The 21,866-nt window shown below is 61.3% G+C and overlaps 1 protein-coding gene across 1 annotated transcript in view; it reads right to left on the reverse strand.

Annotated features, from left to right (window-relative positions):
• DIP2B (disco interacting protein 2 homolog B) overlaps positions 1–21,866 on the reverse strand; it is a 139,961-nt gene that overhangs the window by 5,186 nt on the left and 112,909 nt on the right. Inside the window, exons 8-33 of the mRNA XM_038752224.1 lie at positions 20,989–21,186; positions 18,834–18,925; positions 17,914–18,024; positions 17,057–17,180; positions 15,430–15,539; positions 14,670–14,772; positions 13,616–13,680; positions 12,445–12,538; positions 11,896–12,015; positions 11,061–11,175; positions 9,255–9,394; positions 8,906–9,042; positions 8,674–8,754; positions 7,790–7,917; positions 6,651–6,765; positions 5,820–6,021; positions 5,171–5,280; positions 4,975–5,055; positions 4,242–4,365; positions 3,451–3,572; positions 3,183–3,294; positions 2,845–2,954; positions 2,241–2,371; positions 1,967–2,135; positions 1,707–1,877; positions 379–440 (exon numbers count right to left, since the gene is read on the reverse strand). Coding sequence (XP_038608152.1) covers positions 379–440; positions 1,707–1,877; positions 1,967–2,135; positions 2,241–2,371; positions 2,845–2,954; positions 3,183–3,294; positions 3,451–3,572; positions 4,242–4,365; positions 4,975–5,055; positions 5,171–5,280; positions 5,820–6,021; positions 6,651–6,765; positions 7,790–7,917; positions 8,674–8,754; positions 8,906–9,042; positions 9,255–9,394; positions 11,061–11,175; positions 11,896–12,015; positions 12,445–12,538; positions 13,616–13,680; positions 14,670–14,772; positions 15,430–15,539; positions 17,057–17,180; positions 17,914–18,024; positions 18,834–18,925; positions 20,989–21,186 — 3,127 coding nt within the window. The remainder of the gene's footprint in view (positions 1–378; positions 441–1,706; positions 1,878–1,966; positions 2,136–2,240; positions 2,372–2,844; positions 2,955–3,182; positions 3,295–3,450; positions 3,573–4,241; positions 4,366–4,974; positions 5,056–5,170; positions 5,281–5,819; positions 6,022–6,650; positions 6,766–7,789; positions 7,918–8,673; positions 8,755–8,905; positions 9,043–9,254; positions 9,395–11,060; positions 11,176–11,895; positions 12,016–12,444; positions 12,539–13,615; positions 13,681–14,669; positions 14,773–15,429; positions 15,540–17,056; positions 17,181–17,913; positions 18,025–18,833; positions 18,926–20,988; positions 21,187–21,866) is intronic.

Genomic DNA, 21,866 nt, shown 5'->3' on the forward strand with positions numbered 1-21,866 from the left:
CCCCTTTTAGACTGTGAGCCCACTGTTGGATAGGGACTGTCTCTATATGTTGCCAACTTGTACTTCCCAAGCGCTTAGTACAGTGCTCTGCACACAGTAAGCGCTCAATAAATACGACTGACTGATTGATTGATTGGGACCAGCCAAGTTGGGGAGCAAGGGAGCGGGGCTGATGGATTTACCCTGGGCCAACCCCAATGTCCTTATTAAAGACAGCCAGCCTTATTTCTGCTGGGCCTGGGTGCGAGGTGGGACACCGGAGGGCCACCCATCCAGAGAGAAGGCGGATGGGTGTGCTCGAGTTTGTTTCGTCAGGAGGAAACTGCGGGAGAGGGGATGGGAGGCGGAGGGCGGGCAGTCCGGACGGATGGACGGTACCTGTCGTGTCTCAGCGACTTCAGATCCACGTAGACGGTGGTGGGATCGGGTCCCGAGGTGCCCTGGGGGCAGGTGGAAGTTAGAGGGTTTGCCGCTCTGGGCCCTAAACTCCGGGACCGGGGATGGGGGTGGAAACGGCGTGAAATGGCCACCGGGGCCGGGAGGGTGAGACCCCAGCGGCGAGATGAAGCCCAGTCGGGACGGGGGTCCCTATGCCCTCCCCCAGGGCCATGGGCCCCTGGCCAACGCTCCCCGAGGGAGGCGCAATCGTTGCCTGGCCCGGGCAGTGGGTCTGCCACCCCGACACGGGGCTCCCAAAGGCGACTAGCTCCCAACAGCCTCGACGGCGGGCGGCGGGGTCCCCGGCCCGTGCTTTACAGCCCGGGTGGCTGGGACCCCGAGGCTGGTCCCTGAGACCGAGACCCGGAGGAGGCCGTGTCCCCGAGGAGGCCACGTCCCCGAGGCCGGTCCCCGAGGCTGGTCCGTGAGGAGACCAGATGCCCAAGGCTGCGACCACAAATCAATTCAGCCTGCTTCTCAGCCAGACATTCAGGGACCAAGCGTCTGCCCTCTCCTTCAGCCGTGCCCCGAGCTCGCTTCCCTCAGGCCTTCCCACTCCTCAACAGCCTCCGGCGGTTGCCCGTCCACCTCCCTATCGAACGGAGACTCGTCGCCGTCGGCTTTAAGGCACTCAGTCGGCTCGCCCCCTCCAACGTCACCTCACTGCTCTCCCACCCCAGCTCAGCCCGCACACTCCGCTCCTCTGACATCTATCCCGCTCGCTGTACCTCCACCTCTCCTGTCTCGCCGCCAACCCCTTGCCCACATCCTCCTCCTCCACATCCGATGGTTCACCTCTCTTCCCCTACTAAAATCCCATCTCCTCCAAGAGGCCTTCCCTGACTAAGCCCTCATTTCCCTTTCTTGCCCTCCTTTCTGCGTTGCCTATGCGCTTGGATCCGTCCCCCCAGAACAGTTGATAGTCTCCTCACCCACTGCCGTGCAGCAATTGCGTCCATATCCTTACCCCTGCCACTTCCCCATTCTGGAATTTGGTTTAATGGCCGTCTCCTCGTCTAGAATTCGGCTTAATGGCCGTCTCTCCCTCTAGACTGTGAGCTCCTTGTGGGTGGGGAATGTCTGCTGCCTCTGTTGTACTGTCCCTTCCCGAGCGCTCAGCGCTCTGATACAGCGCTCGGTAAACACCACTGATTGATGGATCGAGGGGAGGCAGAGGGCACGGGACCCCCTGGGGAGGGAGACCCTCGGCTCAGGCTCGGAGATGGGCATCCTTCTGGGGACCGGGAGGGGCCGGGGCGGGCGCTCACCTGCAGACAGATGGCCACGTTGACCCTGGATCCGAAAGTGGCGCTGACGGCCCGTGGGGAGAGCCCGATGTCCTTGAACAGCTTGGAGAAGGAATGCTGCAGGGCCGTCCGCGGCCGCTCCTCCGCCACCACCACGCACGTCCGCACGCACGACAGCTGGATCCCCCGGGCCTGCGGGACCCGGCCGTGAGTCACCTCGACCGCCCGGCGGGTTGGCGGCCGGGTTCCCCCTCCCCGGCCCCCCGCCGGCGCCGTCCCACCTTGAGCACGTCCACCTGGTTGCCCAGCCCCTTGGTGCACAGCTCCATGACGGAGTAGGAGCAGAAAGTGTCCCGGACGCGGTACTGGCTGACGGTGGCCAGCCAGAGGAACAGGTTGTTTTCCAGCTCCGCCGGGGGGATCAGGATGGACTGGTGGCCCGAGTACACGCTGCCGCCGACGAACAGACAGACGGGGACACGGGGAGTCAGAGAGAGAGAGGGGGCCCGCTCCCCGCGCTCCCCCTGCCCCTTGGAGGTCCCCCGGCGGCCCCACCTGCAGAGGCACCACAGGGCGAAGCCCAGGCCGCAGTAGGGGTCGAGGCAGACGGCGATCTGCCGGGAGGAGTACAGCTCGCACTGCAGCTTCACGGCTCGGCACAGGGCGTTCACTGCCGCGTGGGACATCTGGCGAGGGACGGAGCGTGGCGTGAGCCGCTGAGCCCCCGGGCACCATCACGGTGGCGTGTGGCGGGCGGGGGGTGCCCGGGACCTTATTCCCCACCCCCTAGGGCCTGACTGGGTGCCACTCGTCTTTTTCCACTGGGATCAAATCCCGGCCTCCCACCACAATAGACGGCAGGCTCGCTCTCGGTCCGCCCCGGAGCGTGGCACCCACCCTCCTCCCAATCAATCAATCAATCAATCGTATTTATTGAGCGCTTACTATGTGCAGAGCACTGTACTCCCCTTCCCGTGGACCCCCTAGGTCGAAGACCGGCCCCGCCTCGCACCTGAGGTGCCCACCCTGCCGAGGCGGCCAATCCCCCGAGGCCCGGCCGGCGGGAGAACCAGTGAGTGACGCCGGTGTGGCCCGTGGTCCCCCCGGCCACCCGGCAGGGCGGGTCTGCGGGTCCCCCTCGGGGGCCCCCACACTGTACCTTGACCCCGGTGAGCATGCCCGTGGTGGAGACGCTGAAGTCGAGGTAGGCCAGCATCTCGGCCGTGGGGGGCTTGTACAGCTGAGGTAGCCGTTTCCTGGGCAAGTCGTCTGGAAAGAAGAACGGTTGGTGTGGGGAGACGGCCGGCCCGCTCCCCACGCCCCCCGGCACCTGCCCGCCGAGCACCCGGCAGGGATCCGGGCCACCGAGTCGCCAGGGGACGCAGGCTCGCCGGGGGCATCCTGAGCAGGACATGACTGTGACCCTCCCGCCCCCGGCCTGCCCTCCCAAGGCGCTCTGGAAGGTACGCGCTTGCCTAACCCCGAGGAGGGCCCCACCTGTGTCAATGATGGTGGGCCAGGTCTTCACGTCCACGGCCCCCGCCGCCTCCCGGGACTTGAGCAGCCTGAGGAGGGGCTGAGTTGTGAGGATGCAGGCGGCCTTGCTGACCTGGAAACGGAACGGGCCGGGTGAACCCAAGGGCCGGCGGCCCCCGCCCCGGCCCATCCTCCTCCCGACTGTGGCTTGCGCTCTCCCCCGTAGGGCCCGAAGGAGAGAGGCTCATGTTGGGGTTGGGACGGACCAGGTTTGGGGGGTGATACTCACGTCGACGATCATGCGGACGGTGGGTAGGGTGGCGGTGAGGTTCTGGGGGTGGGGCGGCCGGACGGTCACGGGGACGCACCCGGCGTACAGGCAGCCGTAGAAGGCGGCGATGAGATCGATGCCTGCGGAAGACGCGGAGACCCCGGGGTGGGGGACGGTCACTCGGGGCTGGCCGCCCGGCCGCCCCCACCCCACCCACCGGGCTCTCGGCGAAGGCCTCGGACTCATTCCCTCTGCAGGGCTTTGCAGTGGTGATGGCGGCCCGGAGGGGGTCAGGGGGACAGGAGGAGATGGGGGCGGGTTCCGGGGTGGGGGGCACGGCTGTGGAAAGGGGACCCAACGGGAAGGAGGCACTGCTCAATATCTATCCCCTATGGGGAGGACCGCAGGGGGCACCGCAAAATGCTCATTGTGGGCAGAGAGTGTGTCTGTCATATTGTTATATCGCACTCTCTCAACTGCTCAGTACAGTGCTCTGCACACGGTAAACACTCAATAAATATGACTGGTTTACTGACAGGGCACAAGAGCGGGAGGAGGACAACAAGCAGGTCCGCCGCAGGGAGGACCACCAGGAGGAGAGGCCAACCCATCCCGGACACCGAGGGCGGAGGCCGGGGAGGGCCAATCGGAGCCGAACCACCTCCGACGGGAAACGGCTTCGCCGAGGCTGGAAAGCCGGCCCCTTCTCAAATCCCGGTGGGGCGGGGGGGGGGGGGAATTGAAGGGGGAACGGCCCGGGCCGGCCTCGATGCCCCGCCCCCTCCGCCGTGGGGAGGCGTCAGCCGTACCGGGAGGGTAGAGCAGCACCACGCTGTCCCCGGCGTTGAGATGACCCTTGTCGCCCAGGGTGGCGGCGATCCGCTCCGCTCGCTTGTGTAGCTGCAGACAGCTGGCCGTGCACACCGTCGTTCCCTTCCCACGGCAGAGGCCCCACGGGTCACCCGCCACGCGTCACCCGTCACCCGCCCCCTTGGCCGCGCCCCAGGGATCGGACCAGCCCGGGGAGTCCCCCGTTCCCCCGGAGCCCTTTTACTCCCGCTGCCTCATTTCACCCTCTAGACTATAGCCTCGCTGTGGGCAGGGAACGTGCCAGCTTATTACACTGTCCTCTCCCAGGTGCTTAGTACAGTGCTCCTCACGCAGTAAGTGCTTAATAATTATGACCGAATGAAGGAATGAATCTTCGCCGCCTCCTGGCCCTTTCTCCCCACCGGACGAGTGAGACCCAGAGAGGGTAAGGGGCTTCTCCGAGGGCACACAGCAGGCCGGAGAGGCAGCGCTGGGACTCAACCCCGGTCTCTCGACATCCAGCTGGGTGCCCGTCCACCCGACCCCGCTCTCTCTCCAACTGATTGAGACCCACTGGTGGCGGCGTCATTTCCACTGGCCCCCGGAAGGGATCCGGGGCTCCCACCGAGGTTGGGGAAAAAGCGGCCGGCCGGATGCTAGCCCTCCGTCCGGAGGGGACGGTGGGCGCGCTGGGCGTCGGGCAGGGCGGAGGTGTGGCCGGGCCCCGGGTACCTTGGCGTTGAGCAGGAGGAAGAGCACGTGGTCGGGCGTGGCCTGGGCTCTCCACTGCAGCACCTCCGCCAGGAACTGGTGCTGCCGCCGCCAAGCAAGGCAAGCCAGAGTGAGTGCCGGGGTGGGGGGTCCGCGCCCCCGAGCCCTGCGCCCCCCGCCCCGCTGCGCGGGGCCTCCCTCCCGGGACCCCCCTCACCTTCCGCACCAAGTCGTTCTCTTCGATCTGTCCGAGGTCCCTGCCCGCCGCCTGGGCGATGCGCTTCCCGGCCACCAAGTTCCCCACCAGCACGGAGGCCGGACCCACCACTGGACAGAGACGGGGGCCGAGGGGAGCCAGACTGAGCCCCCGCCCCCCGAGCCCAGGGGCCGGGCGGACACCCCCTTGGAGGGACCAGAGACCGGGGACACGGCTCGGGGGGCGTCTCCGAACAGAACCCACCCCACACAGGCCCTGTATATATGTATATATGGTTGTACATATTTATTACTCCATTTATTTATTTATTTATTTTACTTGTACATTTCTATCCTACTTATTTTGTTGGTATGTTTGGTTCTGTTCTCTGTCTCCCCCTTTTAGACTGTGAGCCCACTGTTGGGTAGGGACTGTCTCTATGTGATGCCAATTTGTACTTCCCAAGCGCTTAGTACAGTGCTCTGCACATAGTAAGCGCTCAATAAATACGATTGATTGATTGATTGATTGCAAGCCGAGGCCCCCGGCTGGAGAAAGCCCAGGAAATCCCGCGCGGGGATCTGGGACCCCCAGCTGGTCCCCCTGCCCCAGGGCTTGTCCCCCAGGATTTTCTCCCGGCCCCCCACCCCGGGGTCCCCGGGCCCGGTACCTGGCTGCTTCTGGCGGGGCTTGGGCAGGTTGGTGACGCAGGTGTGCGGGCACATGAGGATATTGCAGGGGTGCAGGGAGCCCTCCAGGAAGTGCTGCTTGGTCTGCGAGATGTGGATCCCTCCCAGGGGGGTCTTGGGGAGCGTGTTGGCCGGGACAAGGGCCAGGCAGTACACGCCCACTTGGTGGATGCTGTCGATGGCCTGGATGGCGGCAGGAGGGCCGGGCCCATCGGTGGGGAGGCGAGGGGGGATCTACCCCATCACCTTCCCCGGCCCCACCTCCCGCTCTCGGTTTTATCCACCCAGGGCCGGGGGGCCGAGCGCGGGAATCCAGAACCCCGTGCTCGCGTCGGTGGTCTTCCCTCGGATCCCTACAACTCTCTCCGTGGCTCCCGACCTCCCACCTCCCCATCCCGCCCCGTTCGGCCTCGGGGCGGCCGCTCAGGGGAGCCATGGGGAGCACGGGTGGAACAGATGCCCGTTTTCCAGAGGTGGAAACCTGAGGCGGCCCGGCCGTTGAGGCCTTTAGGGGCACGAGAGGAGGCGGGGCGCCGGCGGGCGGAAGTGGGAAGCTCCTAATAATAATAATGGCATTTATTAAGCGCTTACCATGTGCAAAGCACTGTTCTAAGCGCTGGGGAGGTGATCAGGTTGTCCCACGGGGGGCTCACAGTCTTAATCCCCATTTGACAGATGAGGTCACTGAGGCCCAGAGAAGTGACTTGCTCAAAGTCACGCAGCTGGTAAATGGTGGAGCCGGGGTTTGAACCCATGACCTGTGACTCTAAAGTCCGTGCTCTTTCCACTGAGCCACGCCGCTTCTCTCCTACCTGGAGCACGCGGCTCATCCACTGGAAGCTGTCCTCCTCGGAGGCGTCGGGCCGCTGCTCGGCCACCACCACGATGCGCTCGTCGTAGAACACGGACACGGAGAACACGGCGATCCTGGCGGGGGGAGGATGGCGGGGGATCAGAGCCTGGCCCGGGACCCGAGATCACACCCCCGGAGGGAAGTCCCGGGCCAGCTGGAAGCCCAAGGGGCGAGGTCCCCAGGGTCCGGCGCCCCTCTCTTAGTAATAATAATAATAATGATGGCATTTGTTAAGCGCTTACTATATGCAAAGCACCGTTCTAAGCACTGGGGAGGTTACAAGGAGATCAGGTTGTCTCATGGGGGGCTCACAGTTTTAATTCCCATTTTACAGATGAGGGAACTGAGGCCCAGAGAAGTTAAGTGCCTTGCCCAAAGTCACACAGCTGACAGTTCATCATCATCATCGTCATCAATCGTATTTATTGAGCGCTTACTGTGTGCAGAGCACCGTACAAAGCGCTTGGGAAGTCCAAGTTGGCAACACATAGAGACAGTCCCTACCCAACAGTGGGCTCGCAGTCTAAAAGGGGGAGACAGAGAACAAAACCAAACGTACTAACAAAATAAAATAAATAGAATAGATATGTACAAGTAAAATAAATAGAGTAATAAATACGTACAAACATATATACATATATACAGGTGGTGTGGGGAAGGGAAGGAGGTAAGATGGGGGGATGGAGAGGGGGACGAGGGGGAAAGTTGGTGGAGTTGGGATTTGAACCCATGACATCTGACTCCAAAGCCCATCTCTTTCCACTGAGCCACGCTGCTTCGGGGCGGGGGGCCGGGGGCCGGCTCCCCCTCAGCCTCAGGTGCCCCACCTGGGCCCCCCAGTGCATTGAAGCCAAAATTCCCGGCTCTCGGCCGATCCCTTCCCGTGACCCCTCACCGGGGACCGCAGGGTACGTCGGGGAGGCTCTCCTGCCCACCCTGGGATGAAAACCCCATATCCACTGTGTGAGGGCACACGAGGGCCTGGAGACACTGTCCAAACGAGACCCGACCCCTGTGCCCGGCGGGTGGCATCTGCTCCGCCCGCGCCCGGCCAGGGTTGCGTGAACCTCCCGCGAGCCGGGGTCCGGGGCCACGCACCTCCCTCGGTAGACCGTCTTGATGGACTCCACGGCCAGGCCGGTGGCGACGATGTCGTCGGCGTTGTGTCGGCGACCGCTGACCATCTGCAGCCCATCCATTTTCCCCACCACGAACACCAGGCTCCCCTGGAGGGAGACCCACCCGCTCAGTGCATTGGGCTGGTGGGGGAGACGGTCCTGCGGCCCCCCTCGGCCGGCCGGTCCCCTCCGCCCGGGTGGCTGGGGCCGCTCGCCGGGGGGGACGAGTCGGCGGAAGGCGTCCCCGGCCCCGACCGCTGGATGTGGACGGGCCCACGGGCACTGGGCAGAACCTGCTCACCGTGCGGGCCTGATCCATCAATCAACGGTAGTTACCGAGCACTTACTACGTTCAGAGCACTGTACTAAGTGCTTGGGCGACTACCATACTGCACGATTAGCAGACACCTTCCCTGCCCGTAAAGCGCTGATGATCTAGAGGTTATGGAACGGGATGCTTTCTCTCTAGTTACACGGAGAGATGGCCGCCTGGTGAGATCACTGTGGCGGCGTTACCCCAAGCGTGTGTGTGAGTCGGGAGGAGGCATTACCCCAGAGGGGTGTCCGGGGGGAGAGAGGAAGGGGTGGCCGACCCCATCGAAAGGGAGGTGGAGGGAAGTACGCCTCAGCTTATCCCAATCCACCGAAGCAACCGGCTTAGTTCCCGGCCCCAGGGGGGTTCTCCCTCGCCGACCCAGGTTGCCCGGAGGTCGCCGGCCGGCCGAGGGCCAAGCCCGGTGACGACCTTCCCTTGGGCCTCCCCTCGGTGCCCCGGCCTGGGGCCGGTGCCCTCTGTGGTGGTCGGCCGGCTCCGGGAGCCGGTGGTGTTCCCCGCCGAGGGAGGGCAGGGCACCCGCCGCTCACCGGTCCGACGAATCCCAGCAGGCCCGACCGGACGAAGGGGACGTCGCCGACGGCGGATCCGGCCGCGTTCACCGGGATCACCTGAAAGCCCCAAGCAGAAACTGAACAGACGACGGAGGGTGGGGTGCCTGGGGCCGTTGGCCGTCCGAGACCCCGCCCCAGGGAGGGAGGGAAGGAGCGTGCCCAGCAAGGATGGACGGTGATGGACAGGGAGGGTGGACGGGCCAAATACCTCAAACGTGCTCTTGGTCACTCCAGCGAGGCCGAAGTAGGACATGCCCCCGGTCCGGGAGCTGACGCAGATCTCTCCGATCTCGTCCGTCTTGCAGAGCTGTGGGGGCCCGTCCGGCCTGACGACGCACATGGTCCCTGGGGACCCAGGGTCAGGGGTCAGGCGCCCGCCCTCGGGACCGCTCCCGGTCCCCTGCCCAGGCCAAAGCGGGGAGCCCTGAGCCAAGGCCGGGCTTGCTGAGGGGCGCCGGGCGGACGGGGCTGAGTTGGGCCCAGGGGAGGGACCCCAGCCGCCCAGGCCCCGTGTCTTGGAGAACCCCAATACCGGCCACCCGGCGCGGTCTTCTCACCCCCGGGCATGGCGTGCCCCACGTCCTGGACCGTGAGAGCCGAGTTCTTGTCCTCGGTGTTCACCCGGATCACCCCGTAGCTCAGCCCGTTCATCGACAGGATGGCTCGTCCCGGCAGCGGCGCCCCGGGGACACCCGACCTGCGGAGACAGGAGAGGCCGCCCCAGGGTCAGAGGGCACGGACCGCCCTGGGGGAGTGGCGGGGTGGGCCGGGTGGGGCCCAGTGCCCCCAGGTCCTCCCGGTTGGCCGCCGATCAATCATCCGATCAATGGTATTATTGAGTGCTCACTGCACGCATGGCACTGTAATCAATCAATCAATCAATCAATCGTATTTATTGAGCGCTTACTATGTGCAGAGCACTGTACTAGGCGCTTGGGAAGTACAAATTGGCAACACATAGAGACAGTCCCTACCCAACAGTGGGCTCACAGTCTAAAAGGGGGAGATAGAGAAGAAAACCAAACATACCAACAAAATAAAATAAATAGGATAGAAATGTACAAGCAAAATAAATAAATAAATAGAGTAATAAATATGTATTAATAATAACAATAATAATAACAATAATGATGGCATTTATTAAGCGCTTACTATGTGCAAAGCACTGTTATTAAGCTGGGAGAGCACAACACAAAAATACAACAGACACATCCCCTGCCCACCACGAGTTTACAGTCTAGCAGCGGAGATATTCAGGAATAGAAATAAATAAATTACGGATACATCATTTCTTTATTTAAGGACTCCTTTAAGGGTCTCTCTACTGGCACTAGGCAAGCCTGTCAGGTGGGTGACATTCGGTGCCCAAGACAAGGCCCGGGCCGCCGGGAGAGGCTGCCAAGGGTGGGCTCGGAAACCCACCGCTGACGAGACCGCCCTCCCGCCCACCGACGATGCAGGGTGGTCCATTTCAAGCCCAAGCCCCTCCGGGGCCGGTGGAGGAGAAAGGGGGCCCGACCTTCTACAGCCCAGTCCGCACCCTCCGCTCCTCCACCGCTGATCTCCTCACCGTACCTCGCTCTCGCCTGTCCCGCCATCGACCCCCGGCCCACGTCCTCCCCCGGGCCTGGAATGCCCTCCCTCTGCCCATCCGCCAAGCTCACTCTCTTCCTCCCTTCAAGGCCCTGCTGAGAGCTCACCTCCTCCAGGAGGCCTTCCCAGACTGAGCCCCTTCCTTCCTCTCCCCCTCGCCCCCCTCTCCATCCCCCCATCTTACCTCCTTCCCTTCCCCACAGCACCTGTATATACGTATATATGTTTGTACATATTTTTTTTACTCTATTTATTTATTTAATTTATTTGTACATATCTATTCTATTTATTTTATTTTGTTAGTATGTTTGGTTTTGTTCTCTGTCTCCCCCTTTTAGACTGTGAGCCCACTGTTGGGTAGGGACTGTCTCTCTATGTTGCCAATTTGTACTTCCCAAGTGCTTAGTACAGTGCTCTGCACATAGTAAGCGCTCAATAAATACGATTGATGATGATGAGGAGGAGGAGAGATGTCCGAGAGACACTCCAGGATGGAGGGTGAGAAAGGGGAGGAGGAGGAGGAAAAGTCGCCGCTGATGGGCTGGCCCCTGTGGGGAAATCAGTATGCCCCTTTCTCCCAGGTAATGCCCACAGGATGCCCGGGCAAAGCCCCATCGCTGCTCGACAGAACGGCCACCCCTTCCATCTGGGAGGCCGCTAACTCCACCGCGTTATAGATGCCAACCAGCCCAGGCTGGCCGCCCCATCCTGCTCCATCCCAGCCCCTGCCCCTCAGCACTCCCACCCCGGAGCCCCCCACCGCCCCGCACCTGCGGATGGCCACGGTCATCGCCTCGGCCGACGTGGCGCACGGGCAGATGGCCTCGGGTTTCAGCCCGTGGCTCTGGAAGAGACTGAGGAACGCGTCGCAGGACGACACCGACCCTGTGGGGAGGCGGGCAGCCGCTCAGGACCCCAGAGTGGCTCGCTGCCTTGGCGCGACGGCACCGACACGCCGGAGGAGGTGCCCCGAGTAGGGGTGGGAGGCGGGGAGAGCGCAGCGGGGGAGGGCAAGACGCCCCAGTTGCCGCTCATCCCTGCTCGCAGGGGACACCGACCAAAGCTCTAACCGCACTTCGACCTGGAAAGGGCAAAACCTTTCCCGGGCTAGAGGATCGTGGCCACTGGCTGAGGCTGAAGGGAGACTGGCAGCAACTCTGTGCCCGAGACCAGCCAACGGAGTGGGGTGGGAAGGGGCAGGGCGGACAGGGGGCCGAGGCCACACGCAGCACGCTGTTCCGCGTGGGACGGGGTCCCAGCAGGACGTGCCGAGCGGCCACGGTCTACACTTGGCCTGCTCCGTCTGCCCTCAATCCTGGTTGAACCTCTGGACCCCCTCCCTCGCTGTTGGCACGTTGGGACCAGTAGTGGAAGTGGGTTGCCCAGGGTCGGCCTCTCGGAGGCCCCACGCGGGCCGGTGGAGGAAGGTGGGAGCAGGCCTGGTGTCTGGGGGCCAGGGCTTTGCCCTCGGTGACCGGCAACTTTGCTGGGCCTTCCCATGCCCGGGCACTCTCTCGTGACCGGACAGGGCGGAGTGGGGGTGGGTGGGGGCAGAACAGGATGGTGGGCTGACTGGGATTCCCCGTCATGGCGGGGGGCACTCACAAGGGTTGGCCCCGTCGGTCACGATCAGCATGCGCAGGGAACTCAGGCTCACGTCCCTCTGGTCCCGGTGGGCCATCATGGCCCAGTGCAAGTCTCGACACTTGACCAACGCCACCTTGGCTGGGGGCAAAGGGTGGGGAGGAAAGTCAGAAATGGAGTAGCGGGCAAGGGGGCCCCGGGGGGACTCTCCCCAAGGAGGTGGGAAAGCAAGGTCAAAGAACCTGCTGCGTCTCAGGGCATCCTCTGAGGCCCTTGAGGGCAAGGCCCGGGTCCCTTACTCCTGGGGCAGGCTCTGCACCTTTTGGGGGGACCGGGCGGAGGGAGCAGGAGGGTCTCCATCTCGCCGCAAGAGACGACAAGGGAATGGTTCGAATCTTGACAGTTGCGGGGCCAGGGCTCGGGGCCTTCCGGTGAACCAGAAGCTCCTTCCCTGGCCCCACGTCTGTGCTGCTGGATGGGTTGAGCAGACAGAGGATATCCCTGCCTCGACCCCCCAGGCCACCAGGTGAGGGCCAGCCCGTCCGGCCCTCCGTGAGAGGCCGGGCCTACCTTTGTGGGTGTGAACTCGCTGCACCCAGGACAGAGGGCAGGTCTTCATCACAGAGTAGGGGACGCTGATCGTGTGCATCTTGTTCATGACGTTCTGGGAGGCCGAGAGAGACCATTTAGATGGGGGCCCCTCCCTGTGGCTCCCGGCATGCTCAACAGGTCGCCCTCCCCACATAAGGTCAGCTCCCCGAGGGCAGGGATCGGGCCAGCTGCCCCTGCCGCCCTGCCCAGGGTGCCCAGTCTCGCCCCCTCCTACCTCACCTCCCTCCTCTCCTTCTCCAGCCCAGTCCGCACCCTCCGCTCCTCTGCTGCCGCTAACCTCCTCACTGTACCTCGATCTCGCCTGTCCCGCCGTCGACCCCCGGTCCACATCCTCCCTCTGGCCTGGAACGCCCTCCCTCTGCCCATCCGCCAACCTCGCTCTCTTCCTCCCTTCAAAGCCCTACTGAGAGCTCACCTCCTCCAAGAGGCCTTCCCAGACCGAGCCCCCTTTTCCCTCTCCTCCTCCTCCCCATCCCCCCCGCCCTACCTCCTTCCCCTCCCCACAGCACCTGTATATATGTTTGTACAGACTTATTTTACTTGTACATATTTACTATTCTATTTATTTTGTTAATGATGTGCATCGAGCTTTAATGCTATTGGTTCTGACGACTTGACACCTGTCCACATGCTTTATTTTGTCATCTGTCTCCCCCTTCTAGACTGTGAGCCTGCTGTTGGGTAGGGACCGTCTCTATATGCTGCCAACCTGTACTTCCCAAGCGCTGAGTACAGTGCTCTGCACACAGTAAGCGCTCAATAAATACCACTGGATGAATGAATGAATGGCACTCAGCTCCCCCAGGGGGAGGGTCGATCGCTCCTCAGCCGGGGACCGACGGACGGACGAACCAAGGTCAGGGACCGGACTCTCCCTCCCCCGCAGCTGGGGCTGAGAGGGTGGGTGGTCCAGGGGCCAGAAGCCACCGGCGTAGACGGCCCCGGGATGGGCCCTGGCTCCCCACTCCGGCTTGGCCAAGTGCCCTCCGAACGCCTGGTGACCGTCCCCGATGCCCCGGGAAGACAGTTCCCGGGCACCCATCTCCCCACCGTCCCGGGCTCCGGGATTAAAGTAGGAGTTCCCCGCGGGTAGGGCAGCGCTGAGCACAGCACCATCCCCACCACCTACCGCAAACATGCCGTGCCACAGCCCGGCGTCCTTCTTGAAGTCCAGGACGTTGACGACAGTCTCCCCTGCAGGAAGAGAAGTTTGTCCGGGCCGGAGAGTGGGACTTTCACTGTCCCCAGAGTGGCACGGGTGGCCTTGGGGCCCCCATAATCGTAACGACAAGGGAATTCGTTAAGCGCTTACTTTGTGCCAAGCACTGTCCTAAGTGCTGGGGCAGATACAAGCTCATCATCCCCCCCATCTTACCTCCTTCCCTTCCCCACAGCGCCTGTATATATGTATATATGTTTGTACATATTTATTACTCTATTTATTTATTTATTTTACTTGTACATATCTATTCTATTTATTTTATTTTGTTAGTATGTTTGGTTTTGGTTTTTTTTTCTCTGTCTCCCCCTTTTAGACTGTGAGCCCAATGTTGGGTAGGGACTGTCTCTATATGTTGCCAATTTGTACTTCCCAAGCACTTCGTACAGTGCTCTGCACATAGTAAGCACTCAATAAATATGATTGATTGATCAGGTTCCATATGGGGGTCACAGTCGGAGTAGGAGGGAGAACAGGGAGTGAATCCCATTTTTGCAGATGAGGGAACTAAGGCCCAGAGAAGTGAAGTGACTCGCCAAGGTCACCCGGCAGGTACACGGTGGAGCCGGGATTAGAATTCAGGCCCTCTTACTTCTCGGCCTGTTCTCTTTCCGCTATGCTTCTCTCTCCCCCTTCAAGTCCTGGGGTTGGAAAGCCAGTGGACGCGGTGGGGGTGGGAAGCAGTCGGCACAAAGCCGGCCGGGCAGACTCTCAGAAAGCCCCCGGCCCCCGAGGGACCAAGGACCGCAGCCGCCACGACTTGGCCCGTAGGGGACACGGGACCCCCTTCCTGACCACTGACGCCATTCCCATAAACCCAAAATGTGGGGAGGACCACGGCCCCGGACCCCAGTGGCCCTCGAAGGCCAGGAGACTGCTCAGCTGCGAACAGCGTTTGTTTGTCAGTCGGGGTGCCCGGGGCCCGGGAGGGCTGGGGGGTGAGGGACGGAGGTTGGGATCTGACCTTCGGAGTAGTTGCAAGCCTGCGACAGTGCTTGGCAGTGGGCCAGCATGGCCACCCGGGATACGGTCACACCCATGACGCTCCCCTCCTTGCTGGTCTTGTACTGGAAGACAAATCCACGGTGGGCACGGTGGGCACGGGCTGCCAGCCCCGGACGGTACTGGCCTGTTCTGTCCCGCTCCACCCTCTGGTGCCAAAGCACTGTGGTCCCAGGGTAGCCGAGGCGGGGAGGTCGAGGACAGTGACCGGATGCTGGCAGCCGAGGCGGGGCCTTGGGAGGCCCTTGCCCATAGAAACCCCAGAATAAACGGGCCTTGGTAGCCTCTGCCCTGCCCTTCCCCAGGGAAAGGAGGTCAAAGCCCTTGGTTTGAGGTGCCTTCCTGGAAAACACTACTCTTCGAACCACTGGGCAGGCTGCGAGATAGGTCTCCGCCGCCCCCCTCCCCCTTCCCCTCTCTGTCCACCCTCATTTTATTCAGGCCACGTCCTCCGGCTCCTTCCGCTCCCCTGCACCGATCCTTTCCTGTCCCGCGACCTGGGGCCACCTCGCACACCCTGCCCCGGTCCTCCGGGCTCCCGCTCTTCCCTTCTGACGAACTCTCGCCATTCCCCCCCTGCCATCATCGCAGGTCCCCCGTGCCAGCCGCTTCCTCCGCCTGGTGCGACGCCAGGGCTCGGGATGAGCCGCAAGGGAAGGCGGGGGCTCAGAGGAAGCTGGCACCCAGAAGCAGGGCGCGGGAGCTGCAGCTTGGCGGCCTACCTCGATATAAGCTGGCTCCGTCCCCGCGGGGGAGATGTGTGGCTGCCAGTCTTTGGGAGGCTTGGAAAGGTATTTGGAGTCTGTGACCACCCACTTCAACCGGGGCCAACCTAGAGCGGAGCCAGAGAGAGAGTGCCAATCACGGCCCCCGCCATCTGCGAGGGCGGCTCGATTCCCCCGACGAAGGCCACGGAGACCAGACCGGTGTGCCCACTGCCAACAACCAACCCCCCTTCAGCCGTCAGGGAGACCGAGGAACCCCTGCCGTCAACAACCAGGGAGCCTGGACCATCCCTCCGTCAGCAGTAAGGGAGACCGGAACCCCCGACGTCTCATCCTATCCTGACTGGATTACTGCATCAGCCCCCTCTCTGATCTCCCATCCTCCTGTCTCTCCCCACTTCAGTCTATACTTCACGCTGCTGCCCGGATCATCTTTGTGCAGAAACGCTCTGGGCGTGTTACTCCCCTCCTCAAAAATCTCCAGTGGCTGCCAGTCAACCCACGCATCGGGCAAAAACTCCTCACTCTCGGCTTCAAGGCTGTCCATCACCTCGCCCCCTCCTACCTCACCTCCCTTCTCTCCTTCTCCGGCCCAGCCCACACCCTCCACTCCTCTGGCGCTAACCTCCTCACTGTACTTCGTTCTCGCCCGTCCCACCGTCGACCCCCAGCCCACGTCTTCCCCCTGGCCCGGAATGGCCTCCCACCGCACATCCGCCAAGCTAGCTCTCTTTCTCCCTTCAAAGCCCTACTGAGAGCTCACCTCCTCCAGGAGGCCTTCCAAAATTGAGCCCCCTCCTTCCTCTCCTCCTCCCCATCCCCCCGCCCTACCTCCTTCCCCTCCCCACAGCACCTGTATATATGTTTGTACAGATTTATCACTCTATTTTACTAGTACATATTTACTCTTCTATTTATTTTGTTAATGATGTGCATCGAGCTTTATTTCTGTTTGTTCTGACAACTTGACACCTGTCCACGTGTTCTGTTTTTGTCGTCTGTCTCCCCCTTCTAGACGGTGAGCCCGTTGTGGGGTAGGGACCGTCTCTGTACGTCACCAACTTGTACTTCCCAAGCGCTTAGTACGGTGCTCTGCACACAGTAAGTGCTCATATGATTAAGTGAATGAATGAACATCCACGGTGGCCGGACCGCCCCGTGTCGGGAGCCAGGGTGACCAGCACCCCCCAGGGAGACCGGGACGCCCCATCACCAGCCTGATAGAGCTGAGCCCCCCGCCGTCGTCAGCCAAGGAGATCAGCGACCCCGCCGTCGACAGCCAGGGAGCCCGAACCCCCGCCCGTCAGCAGACAGGGAGAGCGTTGTCCCACCAACTAACCACGACGGGAGCTTGCAAATGGCCAGATTCCTCATCCCCTTTCTTTGCTGCCCCCTTCTACCTCACCCACGGAGGCTTTCCCGGCCTCGCTCTTCTTCGAGAACCCGACTCCCGATTCCTCCAGCCTCGTTGGGTTCAAGCATCTCCTTCGGGGGTGAGGCAGCCGGTCGGTCGAAAGCCCGGGCCGGGAAAGTCCCAGCTCTATCGGATGGCCGAGGGCCGGTTCGGCAGCGGGCAGAGTGGGGCGGGCAGGGGTGGGTGATTTGGAGGGCGGCCGTCACCCACCTTTAAACTGCACGATCTCTCCGTTCTGAGTCTTTGGCAACCCCTTGAGGCACACCTCGCTGGTGAGGGCCAGAGCGATGCCGCAGCTCCCCAGCAGGAAGCCAATCTGCTGGCCCCCGGCGTCCTGCGAGTGGGGAGAGACGGAGGGAGAAACTCAGCTCTGGGGGAGCGGAGGTCGGCCCCTCCCATGCCCCCCTCAATCTGCCGGCTGGCAGGCCTCTGGCCTCCAAGAGAACGGGACGGAGCCTCCCCGGCAACTGTCGTCGGGAATCGCGGATCGGCCCCCTGGCTCCCCGGCCGGAGCGCAGGAGACGTTCCCATCCTTAGAGCCCAGTGGCGGCTGCTCTGGCTTTCCTGGTAACAAGAGAGGAAGTGCTCCGTGGGCTGGGGGCGGGTCTTGTGCCTCTGTTGGGTTCGCCCAAGTGCTTAATAATAATAATAATGGCATTTATTAAGCGCTTACTATGTGCAAAGCACTGTTCTAAGCGCTGGGGAGGTTACAAGGTGATCAAGTTGTCCCGCGGGGGGGCTCACAGTCTTCACACCCATTTTCCAGATGAGGGACCTGAGGCCTAGAGAAGTGAAGTGAGTTGCCCAAAGTCACACAGCTGACATTTGTCAGAACTGGGATTTGAACCCATGATCTCTGACTCCAAAGCCCGGGCTCTTTCCACTGCTTAATGTGGTCCACTGGGCCCGATGGGTTCCCGATCGATTCCCCGGCTACTAACGCCATCCCACCTCAGCCCGGCTTCTTAGCCTGGTCTGCGGCGGTCTCGCCCGTCCCCCGGGTGACACCGGGGAGCCCCCCGCCCCTACTCCACCCCAGTCCGACGGCTCGGTCCCTCTGCCGGTACCTTGCGGGTGAGAGGCACTTCTATTGGCACTGGGATCACTTCTGCCAGGAGACAGCCGTAGAAAGCCACGGTGAACATGACCGGGTCGTTGTTGGGGTAGACCAGGGCCACCTAAAAACCAATCAATCCATCAATCATCAATCAATCGTATTTACTGAACACTTACCATGTGCAGAGCACTGGACTAAGCCCTTGGGAGACGGCCATCGAACAGAGTTGGTAAATATGTCCTACCCACACCTGTGCTTTGTCAGAGGGGCCCTGGGCTACAAGAGAAGCGGCGTGGCTCAGTGGAAAGAGCCCTGGCTTGGGAGTCAGAGGTCGTGGGTTCGAATCCCGGCTCCGCCACTTGTCGGCTGGGTGACTTTGGGCAAGTCACTTCACTTCTCTGGGCCTCGGTTTCCTCAACTGGAAAATGGGGATTGAGACTATGAGCCCCACGTGGGACAACCTGATCACCTTGTACCCCCCCCACAGCGCTTAGAAAAGTGCTCGGCACATAGTAGGCGCTTAACAAATGCCATCATTATTATTATTATTACAAAACGGGGTGGAACCCCTAGTCCTAAACCCCAGAGCTCCAGCTTCCAGAGGGGAAGGGGACCTCCCGCCCCTTTGGCGCTCTAGAGGAGCGGGCTAGAGGGTCGAAGGAGAAATCCGCTTCCAACCCTACTCCAGATGCCGTTCCGGGTGTTGAGCCTCGGCCCCTGGACTCCTGGCGGGGCCGGCTCTTCGGACTCAATCCCCTCGGGCAGAAGTCAGGTCCAAGCCACAATCACTGTGCCTACCAACAGACTGTCAGCTCCTTGAGGGCAGGGACTGGGTCTTCTCCCGCTACTGCCCACCCTCGTAGGCTCAGCACGGTGCTCTGCACAACCCCGGTGGCCGGGGGTCCCAGCAGAGAGGTCGAGGGGCCTTACCCTGTCTCCGGGTTTGAGCACGGGTTCATTCTTGGTGCCCAATTTATTGAGCAGGGTGTAGGCCAGCTTGAGGCTTCTACTCCACAGCTTGCCTGGCGGTACGAGGAAAGAGGAAGACGGGGTCAGCGGGGAGGGAGGGGGTGTGGGCCCACTCTGCCAACTCCACCCGGGACGGAAACTAAATTAAAGCGGATTTGGGCTTAGAACAGTGCTCTGCACATAGTAAGCACTTAATAAATGCCATTATTATTATTATTATTTGGGGGCGGCCGGGTGAAAGCAGGGCCGGAAAGCAGGGCCCGACCCCCTTTCCCGTGGCCCAAGCCCCGCTGCCTGCAGCTCGCAGGTGGAGCGGCTGAGGGGGGGCAGAGAGGGGAATTGTGCGGTTGGAGGCAATCAATCAATCAATCGTATTTATTAAGCGCTTGGGAAGTACAAGTTGGCAACACATAGAGGCAGTCCCTACCCAACAGCGGGCTCACAGTCCAGAAGGGACTTTAAGCGCTTATTATGTGCCAGGCACTTTACTACGTGCTGGAAATTGGGTTGGACACAGTCCCTGCCCCACATGGGGCTCACAGTCAATCAATCGTATTTATTGAGCGCTTACTGTGTGCAGAGCACTGTACCAAGCGCTTGGGAAGCACAAGTTGGCAACATGTAGAGACGGTCCCTACCCAACAGCGGGCTCACAGTCTAGAAGGGGGAGACAGAGAACAAAACATATTAACAAGATAAAATAAATAGAATAGATGTGTACAAGTAAAATAAATAAATAAATAGGGTAATAGGTAGGGCGTCCCACCTCTGCCCCGGCCCTTCCCCCCCGGCAGCGGTCCCACAGCTCCCGACCCGGCTCGCCAGGCGGCTGACGTGGGAGGCGAGGGGATGGAGCTTGGAACAGGGACCGTCCCACCGCCCCATCAGCGGTCTGCCGGGAATTCCCGGATCTGGTCACTGCGGCAGAGGTGCCACCCGGGGGGCCGAACGGCTTCCGGAGAAGCCCCCGGGGGCATCGGCCGAATCCTTCCCACCACCCGGCCGTTGAGACTCTCCTATCTGATCAGTGTCCCAAACCTCTCGCCGAGGCTGGAAAACGTCCAGCGGGATGCAGACGCCCACCCAGCCCTCACCCCGCGGCCCCGGGGCCTCTCCCTGCCCGGCCCGCGGAGTTGGCAGCGAAGGAAAAGCACAATTAATCCAGTGCCTGGCTCACAGTGAGCACTTGACAAATACCACAATTATTCCCTCTAGACTGTAAGCTTGCTGTGGGCAGGGAACGTGTCTGTTTATTGTTGTACTCTCCCAAGCGCTTAGTACAGTGCTCTGCACACAGTACACACTCAATAAATACGACTGGATAAATGAGCGGATGAAAGAACCCAGCCCAGATCCAGGGCTCTGGCCATCTAATTAGAAAGGGAAGCTGGGCTGTGCAGCTTAGAGAAGCAGCGTGGCTCAGTGGAAAGAGCCCGGGCTTGGGAGTCAGAGGTCACGGGTTCAAATCCCGGCTCCGCCAATTCAATCAATCAATCGTATTTATTGAGCGCTTACTGTGTGCAGAGCACTGTCCTGAGCGCTTGGGAAGTCCAAGTTGGCAACATATAGAGACAGTCCCTACCCAACAGTGGACACAGTCTAAAAGTCCGCTGTGTGACTTTGGGCCAGTCACTTCACTTTTCTGGGCCTCAGTTACCTGATCTGGAAAAAGGGGATGAAGACCGCGAGCCCTCCGTGGGCCAACCGGATCACCCTGTAACCTCTTCATCATCAATCGTATTTACTGAGCGCTTACTGTGTGCAGAGCACTGTCCTGAGCGCTTGGGAAGTCCAAGTTGGCAACATACGGAGACAGTCCCTACCCAACAGCGGGCTCACCGTCTAAAAGTCCGCTGTGTGACTTTGGGGCAAGTCACTTCACTTCTCCGGGCCTCAGTTACCTCATCTGGAAAATGGGGATGAAGACCGCGAGCCCTCCGTGGGACAACCGGATCACCTTGTAACCTCTTCGGCGCTTAGAGCAGTGCTTTGCACATAGTAAGGGCTTAATAAATGCCATTATTATGATTATTATTTCCCGGGCGCCCCTCGTGCCCGGGCCGCTCCCTCTCTCCTGGGGGTCCCCCCACAAGCCCTTGGGGGACGCGTGGCTCACCGTACGTGAGGGTGTACACTGGCTTCCCCGTCATGTCCAGGGCGGTCAGGCATGGACACTTGGCCTGCGTGGTGCCCCAGCGCTGAAGGGCCACCTCTAAGGCAGGAGGCCAGTTGCAGACCACTCCCAACGGCTCGCCCTTCACGGGCGTCATCTGTCGCCCCTCGGGCCTGGGCTGGTTGGGGTCCGGCTGGGGGACTGGAGGAGGAAGAGGAGACGGTCAGTGAGCACCCCGGCCTCATCGGACCCCCCCACGGTGGTCGCCACGCGGCGACAGTCTCTGCCCACAGTAGGCGCTCAGTAATAATAATAATGATAATGATGGCATTTGGTAATCAATCAATCAATCAATCAATCGTATTTATTGAGCGCTTACTATGTGCAGAGCACTGTACTAAGCGCTTGGGAAGTACAAATTGGCATCACATAGAGACAGTCCCTAAGCGCTTACTATGTGCAAAGCACTGTTGTAAGCGCTGAGTAAACAGGAGCAGCGTGGCTCAGTGGAGAGAGCCCGGGCTTTGGCGTCAGAAGCTAGGGGTTCAAATCCAATTGTCAGCTGGGTGACTCTGGGCAAGTCACTTCCCTTCTCTGGGCCTCAGTTCCCTCACCTGGAAAACGGGGATTGAGACTGTGAGCCCCACGCGGGACAACCTGATCACTTTGTAATAATGATGGCATTTATTAAGCGCTTACTATGTGCAAAGCACTGTTCTAAGCGCTGGGGAGGTGACAAGGTGATCAGGTTGTCCCCCCGGGGGGCTCACGGTTTTAACCCCCATTTTACAGATGAGGGAACTGCGGCACAGAGAAGTGAAGGGACTGGCCCGAAGTCACCCAGCTGACAGTGGGCGGAGCTGGGATTTGAACCCGTGACC

This window comes from Tachyglossus aculeatus, chromosome 10, assembly GCF_015852505.1.
Source record: "Tachyglossus aculeatus isolate mTacAcu1 chromosome 10, mTacAcu1.pri, whole genome shotgun sequence".
NCBI classification, from domain to species: Eukaryota; Metazoa; Chordata; class Mammalia; order Monotremata; family Tachyglossidae; genus Tachyglossus; species Tachyglossus aculeatus.